This window comes from Microtus pennsylvanicus, chromosome 18 (genome assembly GCF_037038515.1).
Source record: "Microtus pennsylvanicus isolate mMicPen1 chromosome 18, mMicPen1.hap1, whole genome shotgun sequence".
In the NCBI taxonomy this organism is placed as follows: Eukaryota; Metazoa; Chordata; class Mammalia; order Rodentia; family Cricetidae; genus Microtus; species Microtus pennsylvanicus.
This window is the reverse complement of record NC_134596.1, coordinates 12,325,128-12,338,334: the sequence shown is the minus strand read 5'-3', so window position 1 is coordinate 12,338,334 and position 13,207 is coordinate 12,325,128. Positions and strand designations below refer to the sequence as shown.

The window sequence follows — 13,207 nt, the reverse complement described above, 5'->3', positions numbered from 1 at the left end:
ATGTGAGCAGGAAAGATTCAGTGCTCACATGGTTGGGCAGGAGACACGGGGAGAGGCGCAGCTTAAGGAGCCTGTTTTACATAGTCATATTTGATAAATAGATAATCGGGCCGCCATGCAAGGGGCTGGAGGATGGGTCAGGCGGGAAAGCCCGGGGGTGGGAGTAGGGGCGGAGGGAGGCGGGGATCCCCACGTCGCCGTTGGTTCCTAGCTCAGTGACGGTGGAGTGGAGCAGATCCCACTCAGGTTAGGCTAGAGGAGCAACGCCATGTGCTCCGGGCTCCAGGCCCTGCTGCTGTCAATCTGGCTTTCCTGGACATTGGGGATCCGCGGATCTGAGCCCAGCAGGTGAGAATGGGGCTTCTTCACAGCTCTGCCGCAAGGCTCCTGACCAGGCAGCTCGCCGAGCCTCTGTGCAGCGCCCAGTGGGTCTCCGGCAGAGCAGGGCGAGGTTGGAGGTGGAGGGTGGATAGGGCTGGAGGGGATGCGGAGCATTTCCCACGCCTCTGCGGCCCTCCCGTTGCATCTCAGGGTACCATCCCTCCCTCGTCCGGGTGTAGGGAGCTCAGAGGCGCTGGCTCGGTGGCCCATCCCCCGCCTTGCCAGGCGCCACGCAGTCGTGGCCCTAGCCCGCAGTGGCCAGAGCGGATCTGCGGCCGCATGCCGGCCCCTCCCCGCACATCCCGAGCGGCCTCTACCGCGGCTGGAGAGGGTGCCGGGAGCCCCGCCGTGACCGCGGACTCGTAGGGGGCGGGTGCTGCTCTTGGCCGGCTCCGCCCCCGCCTCCGCCCGCCCAGCGCTCCCGCGCCGGGGCTCCTCCCTCCCGGCCCGCTCCTCCCCCTGCTCTCCTCCTCCCCCTCCCCCTCCGCCTCCTCCGCTCCGGGCCAGCGCGGCGGCGGTGGTGGCAGCAGCAGCAGCAGCCCCGGCTGCGGGTCGCGACGGCGGCGGGGCGCCCCCTCCCCCGTGCCGGGGCGCGGCGAAGGGATGTGGGGCTTTGCGGGAGGAAGGCTTTTCGGCATCTTCTCGGCCCCGGTGCTGGTGGCAGTGGTTTGCTGCGCCCAGAGGTAGGGTCGCTTATGGGTTGACGGGAAGCGGGCCGGGCGCGGGCTGGCGCGCTGTGTGCGCGCCGGGCGCTGGCGGGCGAGCCGCTGCCTGACCCTGTTCTCTGTGCCCCGTGCCCCTCTTTCAGCGTCAACGACCCCGGGAACATGTCCTTTGTGAAGGAGACCGTCGACAAGCTGTTGAAAGGCTACGACATTCGTCTGAGACCCGACTTCGGGGGTAAGTGGGATGCGCGCGGCCGCTGCGGGAAGCGCGATCCTCCGTGTTGGCGGCCTGGGTGGAGAGGGAGGCGGGGGCGGCCTCTGAGGAGCTGCAGCGGGGTGGGGTGGGTGGTCCTTTGCGAGCCGCCCCATCCCCAGAGCCACCGGTACCCCCCTGCTGAAGCCTGGCTGATCACGATGTGCTGCGCTTCCCGCAGGTCCCCCAGTCTGCGTGGGGATGAACATCGACATCGCCAGCATCGACATGGTTTCTGAAGTCAACATGGTGAGTGCCTGCGCTTCCCTAAGCTGTCCCCGGCTCTACCCGGCCGCTTGGGCCCTTCTATGTCTCTCGTGCTGGGCTGGAGGCCTCAGCCGGCCTGAGCTTCCTGGTCCGCAGGGGAAGCCGCGCGCTCTGGCGCCGGGCTCTTGCCCGCCCCGCTCCCTGCACGCTCGTGGGCGCCAGGCCTGTCGCGGGGTCCTAGGATGGCCCAGAGTTCCGGTCCTCAGCGCCGCCCGAGGCAGACAGCTTCTCAGGAGGGCTGTCACCTGGTCGCGAGGCTTCCCGAGCGCTGTCTCCCCTCCCTTAGCAACAGGCGCTGAAGACTGTGAAGGGAGACTGGGTGTGGGGGCGGCTTGCATCCCTAGGTGAAAGGTACTTAGGATTTCCTTTGTTGTCATTTGGAAAGAGCTGCTGACTGCGGGAGAGAAGAGCAAGTGTCTGTAGTCTGTGTCTAGCGGCTTCTAGGGTGGGTGTCCCAGGTCTCTGCTGCTTGAGGCCCGGTTTTCTCCGCCGGGCGCTGTCCTAGGTGCTGACGGAGCCGTGCCCTGCGCTCTTGGCTTCCCCTCCTTGCCAGGACTCTGGAAGGTTTGGCATTCCAGGGTCAGGCTTAAAGCCTATGCTGACAAGATCCAATATTCTGAACTGTAGGAAGAGGAGGTCAGTATCCCCAGGTGCGGAGACGGTACCCCCCTCCTACATTAATGCACCAAGAAATAAGAAGTGATGTCCTGAACTGAGGAAAACATGTTTGTTGATTTGTCTGTCTAGTGGCCCTGTAGAAATCCTAAGAACGGGTGTTTGAACACAATATTTTTTGGAAGCTATCAATTGGCAACTTTTCTTCTGAACATACCATGTTCAGACTATGAGTGGGTATGTTTTCCTTATTAACGTGTTGTACATTGGAATCACATGGGCAAACTTGCTTTTAATTCATACACGCTAGTGCCTCGCTCCAAGGAGTTCTGGCAGGGCTGGGGTCGAGTGGAGTCTCGGGGTATTCACTCATAAGAACCATGCTTCAAATTATTTTGAAACAGGTGTTTTGTAACTAGTCTGTGAAGAAACGTAGTAGCAAACTATAGGGGCAATCTTGCAGAAGATATATGTTTAAATATACGTTAATTGGGGGATTGGAGGGAAAATATCCTACCAAATTTATTTTTATAATTAAAAAATTAAAGTAGTGGCATGAGGTACTTGTAATTCAGGAGCATAGTGCACATCTGCATAACTAACATTCACAAGTCCATACTCTGATCCACAGCACTCGTCTCCAGTGCCATAAAAAGGAAAGAGAAGTAACAGTGTTTCTGTTTGGTTTTTCCATTCATTTCCTTCAAAGTACAGCACTCAGGACATCTTTGTATTCAGGTAGCGCAACATGAAATACAGGAGGGACTTGACTTTAGTGCACACTGGAAAATAAACGTTATGCACTTATTCCTATCTTTACAATATTCCTTGTCCAGAAGCAATGTTTTTATGACCTTATGGTATCAAGTTTCTATATTCAAAATCTGCTGTCTGAAAAATTTCAGTTGGTAATGTCAAGATCTTGAGAAAGCCAGCATGAATGTTTAGTGTGTCACTATGTCAAACATCATTGTATTGGATGTCAGATAGGAGCAGACTGTGTTGAATGATGCTTCCAGAAGTCTACACAGCATGGTCAGAAGAATGAGGGAGAGTGGTAGTGCAGACCCTGCACAGTGTATGACTTTATTACCCAGCTCTTGTGATGTTATGCGCACAGTTGGGATGCCTCATAATGTCACTTACTTGTCTTGGTTCATGGTCTTTGAGTAGAGGTGTCCATGATTTCCCTAGACTTACTGACAGATAGGTTAAAAGTACAGACCACAGAATATCACTGTTTTAAACTGTGCACAGCATAGCCACGGTATATTCTTTTATGCCTCCTCAGTTTGCTTTCTCACGGACGTACTTTTTCTGACTTCAGAGACCTAACTTTATTTTGAACATAAGTTAGGGCTTTTGGACAGATATGATTGACAGCTGTGTGAAGTGTCTTCTTCCTCAAAGAAGCAGATTAGTCAACATTGTACTGCAGAACACACATGTACATAGGAATTATGACACGTGCCTATTATTAAAATAACCTCATATGTAGCAATGGTTATTATTTTAGGAGTCACGCTTGGCAGGGGACAACAGATAATATGTATTTTTAAGGCTTGAGACACCATACAATCATTTTTTTTAAAGTAATTCATTCAGTTAAAAGCTTGCGTGGTCACTGCACAAAACCAAGTACTGCAAATTATGAATGAAGAAATAATTGCCAAACAATAAGTAGTCTAGCTTTAAGAAGGTTGTAACTATTGGAAGTCGCAATGGTTCTCACAAAATCTGTGACATCGTAAGTCCCACTAGAGTAGGTGACCAGCTTGCAGAGTAAGGAGAGGGAGCAGAGAGAGGAGGGAATAGTAGCTGGAGAGGGATATTTTTGAGGAGGAAAGCTTCATGAGAGAATGTAGAATAAAACTGGACATGGGCATGGATTCTGGCTGCTATCAGCAGTAAAAGACCGGGTTGCGAAGGTAAAAAAGGCCGGGTGAGCAGGATCAGAGTTGAGTGTCTCTCCAGAGACGTGAAACTCAATGCAGAAGACACACAAGTCGCCTAGGCTCTCCTCCATGATACCAGAGATTCCACAAAGTAATCCGTGGAAGTTTGTAAATTGGCGAGATTTGAGATGTGTTGTAAAGAGGATATTTTGATAATAGTTTAAATTCAGACAGTGCAAAATGGTAAGGAGTAAGGATGGCAGAATTAAAAATATTAGTGATAATGGTTATAAAAAGTCATGTGTTTGTTGTAAATTTTCCTGAAGTTCCTACCCATATAGATACATGCGTACACACATATGTTACAGATCACGTACATATAAACACACATAAACATATATACCTACAAATACGCATAGACACACGTGCACACAGTCACATGTACACACACATAGACACACACACAAACATTTGTTTACAGTGCTCGGAAGCAGGCTTAGGACCGTGTGCCTGATCGGCGTGCACTGTAGCAGCGAGCTGCCATGGCTGGCAGCTCCATAGACGTAGTTCTAAGAACATACATCTAGTGAATTAGAAACCTTCACACATACTTTGAGTGAGATTGTTTAGAAACACATATGTAGCTAGGTGGGAGAGATGAAAATGTGCTTGCTTATGGATTTAGGAGTGTTGGAGGCCATCGCTGCACAGCGGCAATGCTGTGCCTGTCTCCTTAAGCAACTGTAACGCGCTGTCTGTACCTGCTGGAAGATGTGAAGATGATGCTCCTAAGGAGCATCTGGGTTCGGATAAACAAATGTGCAAATTATGTGCATAGGTGTGCTAGCTGGCCACTCTTTTTTGGAGCTTTGTGCAAGTAGTTAGGAATAGATTTGGGTACTTTCATACACAGCATTGGTTTCTGTCATAGCCTGATATATGGATACTGGAGAAATTCTACTTTTTTTTTTTATTGTCTTCCAGTTTTTCTTTCCCTCATCTTTTTATTCGGCTTCCCCGACAGTGATCAGTCAACATAATTTTCTTTGATATAACTTGTGTCCTTTCTCTTATTGCCTACTTTAAAATTTCAAATATCCTGGAAATTATGAGTGTGGATGTAATTACTGAGATTTAGTATATGGATTTCTGAGAGATTTCTATGTGTGGGGATATTATCTACCTAAAATTATTATGTTTATGTTGCGTTTTTGGTGCTTAGCGGTGGTTTTTGTGTGTGAATCATATTGACTAGATACAAGGACAGATGAACGAAGATAGGAAATGCTGAAAAATAAAAAACACTGGAATATGTTTAAGTGAGACTTTGGTTTATTAAAACAGGTATTGATTTGTTTGTTCGTTAGCGTAAACTGCACATCTTCCTTTTTCACCGAAAAGTATTAGGGGCATAAGGTAAGACCTGAAGTCTAGCACTTCTAGGATTATGTCTACAATTTAATTATTCTATCATCATTAATTCAATCCTAAGGAAATATAGCTGCAAGATCATTTTTTCTGGTTTCATGCACATATGAACCCTCACCTCTATGTCTTGTCCTCATTGCCGTTAGGAAGCATCCACGAGCACAGCCTTAGTTGGGGCTTCATTGCTGTGATAAACACAGTCGGCAAAATTAACATAAAGAGGAAAGGGTTTATTCCAGCTTACATGTCCTAGGTCACATGCTATTCCTGCAGGAAGTGAGCTCAGAAACTCAAGGCAGGAGCCTGGAGGCAGGAGTCGATGCAGAAGCCATTGAGGGCTGCTGCTTATTGGTGTGTTCTCTAGGGCTTACTCAGCTTTCTTTCCCATTGAACTGAACCCAACAACCCAAGGGTGCCCACACCCCAGCCCCACAGTGAGTTGGATCCTCCCTTATCAGCCATTAATCAAGGAAATTCGCCACAGGCTTGCATGCGGGCCAATACCATGAGGGCATTTTTTCGATTAAGATTTGTTCTTCCCAGTTGACCCTAGCTTTTGTCAAGTTGACAAAAAGAACTAGTACACAAAGTGCTTATTGTCACAGTTCTAGCTCTCCGGTGTTAATATGCCATGGGCGATATTTTTTCCCAATACATCCACTTATATACATCTAGGTGTAAAAACAGTATAGTGCAGAAGAACACAGTCCGAGTACATTTCAGGAAGTCTTTTGGAGCCTTTTAACTACTAAATAGACGCATTCTTATACATGCACGAAGCAGGTACAAAGCATTGGCTAGCTTAAGGTATTTACGCAAAACAACACGGGCACAAACCAACATTCACATGCAGTGTTCACACACTCACACATGTTCATATACACATGTTCACATAGTATATTCACCCATGCTAATAAGCACATACACATATAATCTATACTTAGTTCATTTTTCTTGGCTCCCCCCGCCCCCCCCCCCCAGATGAGAGAAGAAAAGCAGAGAGATTCTGGCTAGAGTAAGCTAGGATCAAGCGTTTGGGGAATTGTCTGACACCCGCTCTCTGACTTCAGAGTTGCTCTGTTGTTGATTGCTGATTGGGCGCTTACTCCAAATCTGCACTCTGCTGGTTTGCAAGCAGGAGGCTAAAGCCCAGAATCCTTTAGGGTACTTAGAAAGAATCTAGGCCTGGCAGCTATGGTTCCACTTCCAAACCTGTGAACTCTGGTCTCAGGTGACTCGCTGAACCCAAGTGCACAGATGGGTACCAACTCTCTATTGAAGGGGGGCAGGGGAGGGCTCTGCAAAGAAAACTTCAGTCAAGACTGTGGAGTCCATATTAGAAAGGCATCTGTCGCCTGTTACTCTACTACAGGGATGAGCCACAGTTAAGACTGTGTGCGAATCGCTTCTAGCAGTTCAAAGGTAGGGAGTGGACCAGGGCACTCAGTGCGGAGGAAAGCTGGGGGATGACTCAGCCAGGAAAAGTGTGTTTTGCTGACCCAGTTGGGGCTTGGAAAAGTGCTTACTAGGAAAGGCCTCTCAGGAAGGTCCACAGAGTGTCTCAGTGTTTGAGTCCAGGCTGCCATGCAGAGAACTATGGATGTTCATTGAGGACATTGCCTTTCACTGCCGGTCCGCTTCATGCCTAAGTCATGAGCAGACATCAATGCCAGGCACTTATAAGAAAGCACAAATGAACTTAGGAAATAGATTATAGCAGTCCCTTACATAACACGCTTGATGTAGAGAGGCTTGTGTTTAATATTAGAATGGATGATGGAGGGAGCCCTAGGCAAATGCTTTTTGTCTTTCCCCCTAGGGAGGTTGTAAAGCTTGTATTGTTGGATCTTTTTTTTTTTTAAATGGATCTTACCCTCATTTTCCTGAAGTGAGTGGCTTCCTTTGTGAGCCTGCTCAGGGGGCTTATAGTACCTTGCGTGTAAATATGTAAATATTTAGTCTTAATCAATACTTGCTTAAAGAAAAAGTCCACATGAAATTCCCTGAAATTCAGTATATCGACACTTATGGCTAGCTTCTGCCTTCAGCCTCCAAGAGCAAACCCTCCACTCGTGTTTCCGTCGATGACTGGAAGTGAATACAGTTGGAAAAGTGGCTGCTGCTGTTTGCTCTTCTTGTCAAATCTTGTGATTGTTTCAGTGAAGAATGTCTGTCTCCTAGACATTAAGAGAGAGGGTACTTCCTTCCATTAAATGCACACAGAGTTCACGGAGCGAGCACACAGGACTCTGAGGAAGAAAGGCTTCCATCAGGTTGTCCACTTTGTGATTTTACGTGTCAAGCAGTGTGGATTCAGTACTGGCCTTACCACAGTCTGGTGCCTGCGGCAGCAGAGGTAGCAGAGCCTCTCTTGTTTGTCACGTGGGTCTGTGTTTTATAGTGTGCGCTGATCACTGTAGTTTGGGGAGTAAGCGAGGCACATGGGACAGCTGAAATCTCTTGAAGTGTAAAAGGCTTACATCACTGTGTATGTTTATTACTTTTTATCTTTTTATCTTACATTCTTCAAATATCACATCGCATTGGCCTTCAAGCGTGGCGATCAGCTTGACAAGGTTTTAAAGGTGCAGATGAGGAAATGTGCTTGAGATACATCAGCACTACTATGCTCTCCAGCAAGGCTGGGGCCAGGTCCTGCTTTAAAGGCTTTCCCAGCTCTCCTTCTAGAGAGTGACACCCATGCTCTATGCAGGGGTCAGAGAAGTGTCACCCCAGGCTGGGTTTTTCCCTTCTGCTTTTTTAAAAGAAACTCTATCTTTCTTTTGACGTCACAGTTTTGAGCTTCGGTGGTCTGCTTCACGTGGCCAGTCTTCTTCATTAGATTCCCTATTAGACCACACTCTGTGAGGCAGTGCTGTGTCTCTGAGAAGTGTTTGCCTGGTGCCCGACACTTGAGAGGTGCTTCTTACATATTTGCCGGGAAAAAAAAATGATATGAATGAAAGCAAAAGATGAATGTTTATACAAGTGCATGAATAGGTATGAACATTTCCAAGAGGATATTTTTATAGCTGGAGATTTGGGGGTCATGTGAAGACTCTTCCAGACAGATACGCATGCAGTTTCTTACTTCAGGAGACATAATTCCGAAATGTGTGTAATTGTACTCAGGATAAGACCATAAGCTGCAAATAAAACCTCCGGTAGCTGTTGCCTCTGTCACTGGGGAGCTTTTATGTTGATTTCAAAGCAGAAGAAGAGTGAGAACTCACACTGGCCCCACAGAATTCAGCCTGTGTTAGGGTTGGTGTGGGTAATTCTAAACCACTCACCATGTTGTGACACAGAATTTTCGTCTCTACTTGGAAAGCACATGAGCCTCTCCATACAGCTGAGGAGTTGAGGTTGCTTGTGCTTTTTATAGAGACTCCTGAGGCCATTCCCTCCTCCCCCCCCCCCCCCGCCCAACAGTGTTATCCAGAGATGTGGTAGCTTTCAATTGCTTGGGGATTTTTTTTTAGGGCAATGTACTTTAGGATCATTCATGTTGTCCATTAAGAAAATCATCTGTCTGCAGAATTTGGAAGAAACGATAAAGTCAGGTCCTTTTCCTTAGACTTGCTGTGCCACGGATTCAAACCAGAGCACAGCTTTGCCTTCTGGGGCTGGGGTGTAGATTGGCCTTCTGGGTAGCTTTGTAGAAGACGGTAGTGCCAGGCAGAATCCATCACTAAATGCTGGCTGTTGTATCTCCGTATTTCCCCGTGAAGCTCAACCATCACACAGCAACATTTAACACAATCAAAGCATCAGCATGAGTGATTCTCACATTCAGATGAACAAGAATGAAATTCAGATGAGAGCAAAACTACACCCATTGAAGATCTCCGATTTACGCTTCTTTATTCATTTGAAAGAGGATATAGATTCCATCATCATTATTTTACCCCACATCTACCTTCTAATTAAAAATTAAATTTTAAAAGAGAATGTGATATTGAAAGACTTAATGAACAGTGAAATTAGTGCTTTCTACATAGTTGTTAAATATAAATTTTATAAATTTAAAATTATATATATATATATATATATATATATATATATATATATATATTGCCCACTGTCATTGTCACTGTAAATACAAAATAAAGTAAATCTTTTTTCGTTGTGAATAAGGGGCTATGCATTTCACAAAGATGTTAAAGAAAAGGAATTCATTTATGGTTCATTGATGGTTATGGGTGACATTTTCTGTACACAAAAACTAGGTATTTGTCTTCATGGGCCAACTTAAAAAACAAACAGAACAGGATTTTGCTCCACAGAAACAGGCTTTCATGATGAGGGGCATGGTTGTTACTTTTAAACCTCCGTATTTTCTCGAGAGAGCCAAGGGAGCAGTTTGCACATTAGTAAATGTGCGTGTTTTGAAAAATAAATGATTCAGAAGACTCCAATATCACCGCACATAATCATTGTTGTAGTGGTGGAGCTGGGGATAAAACATAGACAGCATTATCAGGGAAGCAAACACTCAATGCTGAACTTCAACCTTAGCCCAACAGACTAGTTTTGAGAGCAAAGCGTGGCTTACTGTGACTGCTGGCTTGGCCTGTTTTCCCAAGAGAATAGAGAGAATACTGGGGCTGAACATGGGGACAGGTGGATCCCAATGTTGAACCCCATAGAAAAGTCCCCCTCTGTCTTTAAACATGTTACATTTTATACCCAGCCATCTGACATTTATATGTTTTCAATGAGATCTTGTAGTGCACACTTTGGTTTGCCTGCATCCCCCAAATGTAGGTATTTGGGAGCTTTGTACCCAATGCAACAGCTGAAATGTGATCACGTTTAAGAAGGAATCAATATTAATGCCATTGTACTGGTATGAGTTCCTGAAGGGCGAACTTGACCCCTTCTTCCCTCTTTGCCATGACGCAGCAAGAAGGCTCTGCAGGTGACTGACTTCACCTTACATTTCCGAGCCTTCTCTCTTGGAGGAGACAGCTTCATTAACTTACCTAGATGCAGGCATTCTGTCATGGACTTAGACTCTATCAAAACATTATAACTCATGTTATCTTTGCAGAAAATATGATTCTTTCTGGATAAAGCATTCTAGAATATTAAAGAACTCTGGGAGAGAGTTTAAAATAAAACCCTGCCTCCACGAGGTGACCAATTTTGTGTAGTTTTTTAAGTTGGGTGTACATGTTCATGAATAGTTAGTGGAAATAGCTCAGAGTGCAGATATATTTCCACACTGTCCCACAGATTGTTGTAGTGCTATAGAGGGGAAGTATCACTTTTTTTAGCTAGAAAGTCCCTTGGGAGACCTGTGTATGACTTAGGAGTTCTGAAATTCTGGTGTGAGTAGGGGAGCAAACCCAAGTAGATCCAGAAATGCAGTGAGTCAAATGTTTAACTTTGATGGGATTTGTTTGTGCCATTTTGAAGTGCAAAAAAAACTGGCTTAAACCAGACTGAGGAGCCCATGGAGTGGACTCACTGGGTAGGGGCACTTACCCAGTAAACCTGAGGACCTCTGTGAGTTCTCAGCACAGCTGGGCTTGGCTGCTCTTGCCTGTAACCTTGTACTGAGAAGCGGAAACAGGTGACTCCTGAGTGCTCACTGACAGCCACCCTAGCTGAAACAGCAAGCTTTCAGGAGAGTGGAAGGCCCTGTCTAAGGACAACCAGACCAGTAACAGAAGACACCCACCTAATGACATCTGTCTGGCATCTGCTTGTGCACACAAATGCTCTTGTGGTCACACTCACATGCAAGCACCATGTGGTAACATATCTCCTTCCCTCTCTCTTCCTCCCTCCCTCCCTCCCTCCCTCCCTTCCTCCCTCCTATCCATCTCCCCCCCCACACACTGTCTCTGTCTCTCTTTCTTTCTCATAAGTAATGCAGATTTGTGGCTGGGGGAATGCTCCATCAATAAGGTGTTGGCCATGCAGGCATAAGGCTGAGTTTGTACCCATGGCTCTCCTGTAAAAGCCAGTCATGACTGTGTAAGTCTGTAACTTGAGATCTGGTGAGGGCAGTAGGGATGGAGAGGGGGATTGGAGATGTCAGGATCCTTGTCCAATGTTCTCTGGAGCAGTGCATAGTGAGCCTAGCTAATTGATAAGCTCTGAGTTTAACAAGAGGCTCTGTCTCAGAAGCTAAAGTTGATTGAAATGGAGAAATTCACTTTGTGTCAACACACATGTATGTATATGCATACACATAATACACACTCTCTCACACACACAGGCACACACACTCACTCTCTCAGGATTCTCACTTTGCAAAGACGGTGCTCATGTGCCTATCTATCTATCTATCTATCTATCTATCTATCCATCCATCTATCATCTATCTATCTATCCATCTATCTATCCATCCATCCATCCATCCATCTATCATCTATCTATCTATCATCTATCTATCTATCTATCTATCTATCTATCTATCTATCTATCTATCTATCATCTATTTATCTATCTATTTTCATATCTATCTGTCTATCATCTATTTTTCTATCTATCATCTATTTATCTATTTTCATATCTATCTGTCTATCTATCTATCTAATTATCATCTATGTATCTATCATCTATTTATCTATCTATTTTCATATCTATCTATCTGTCTATCATCTATCTATTTTTCTATCTATCTGTCTATCTATCTATCTATCATCTATTTATCTATCTATTTTCATATCTATCTATCTGTCTATCATCTATCTATTTTTCTATCTATCTATCTATCTATCTGTCTATCATCTATCTATTTTTCTATCTATCTATCTGTCTATCTATCTATCTATCATCTATCTATCATCTATTTATCTATCTATTTTCATATCTATCTATCTGTCTATTATCTATCTATCTATCTATCTATCTATCTATCTATCTATCTCCTATCTCTCTTTCTGTTAACTTGTCTATCCACTCATCTGCCTATTTGTTATCCACCTAATATATATCTCTGTCTATCTGTTACTGGTTCAGTGCAACTATCTTCCTCCTATGACTTGCCTTAGTGCTATATTGTAGTACATAAAAGATTATTTTATGATTCAAAACTGATTGTCCATGCTTGGGAATTAGCTTATAAACTGAGAGTTTAATTGCATAGATAATTTTTCTCAACACCCCAAGGAAGTTAACCCATAGAGGCCATTGGAGGTTTAACTTGTAAGAGTCTCTGTGCTGTAGAAAAAGTTAACTGTCAGAATATTTAGACCACAGAGAGTGCTTTGAGAGAACTCTGACCGACAAATCCTTTATGTCTCTTTATTACCTTGCTTGTTGCTTGAGCAAATACCCGAGACAGAGTTTAGAGAGAGAAAGGTTTAGTTTGCCTTAGTTCGGGTCTAGCCATTCCTGGTGCAGAAGGCTTGAAGGCAGGGCTGTGAGCTGCGTTGCCTTGGCAACCAGAAAGCAGGGCTCTGGCTTTGCTGTAAATCTTCAAGTGGGCTGTGCATGTATCTTCTGTAGCCAAAACATCTTTCTGTTATTTATCTAAGATAGCTAAATTTTGAGAGCAGCAAAACGTCCACATTCAGGTTTAAGAATCGACATATGTTTAACTAATGTTTCCTATTGGAATGTTTTGTGGCATTTTGGCAGTTTCATAAATTTTTGCATGGATTTCACAAAAATAAACCAGAAGAGAAGAGGGCACAGGCTTGGCCACTCTCAAACGGACTATTGTAGTTAACCAAATGCTAACCGAT

At 45.3% G+C, this 13,207-nt stretch overlaps 1 protein-coding gene across 2 annotated transcripts in view; it reads left to right on the top strand.

Moving 5' to 3' along the window:
* The first annotated feature begins 861 nt into the window (after window positions 1-861).
* Window positions 862-13,207, top strand: part of Gabrb3 (gamma-aminobutyric acid type A receptor subunit beta3) — a 233,840-nt gene continuing 221,494 nt past the window's right edge. For both annotated transcript variants that reach the window (XR_012908342.1, XM_075953121.1), the window contains exons 1-3: window positions 862-1,064; window positions 1,190-1,281; window positions 1,481-1,548. Coding sequence is in view for 1 of the 2 variants with exons in the window: in XM_075953121.1 (XP_075809236.1) it covers window positions 985-1,064; window positions 1,190-1,281; window positions 1,481-1,548 (240 nt within the window). In the remaining variant the exon portion in view is untranslated. The remainder of the gene's footprint in view (window positions 1,065-1,189; window positions 1,282-1,480; window positions 1,549-13,207) is intronic.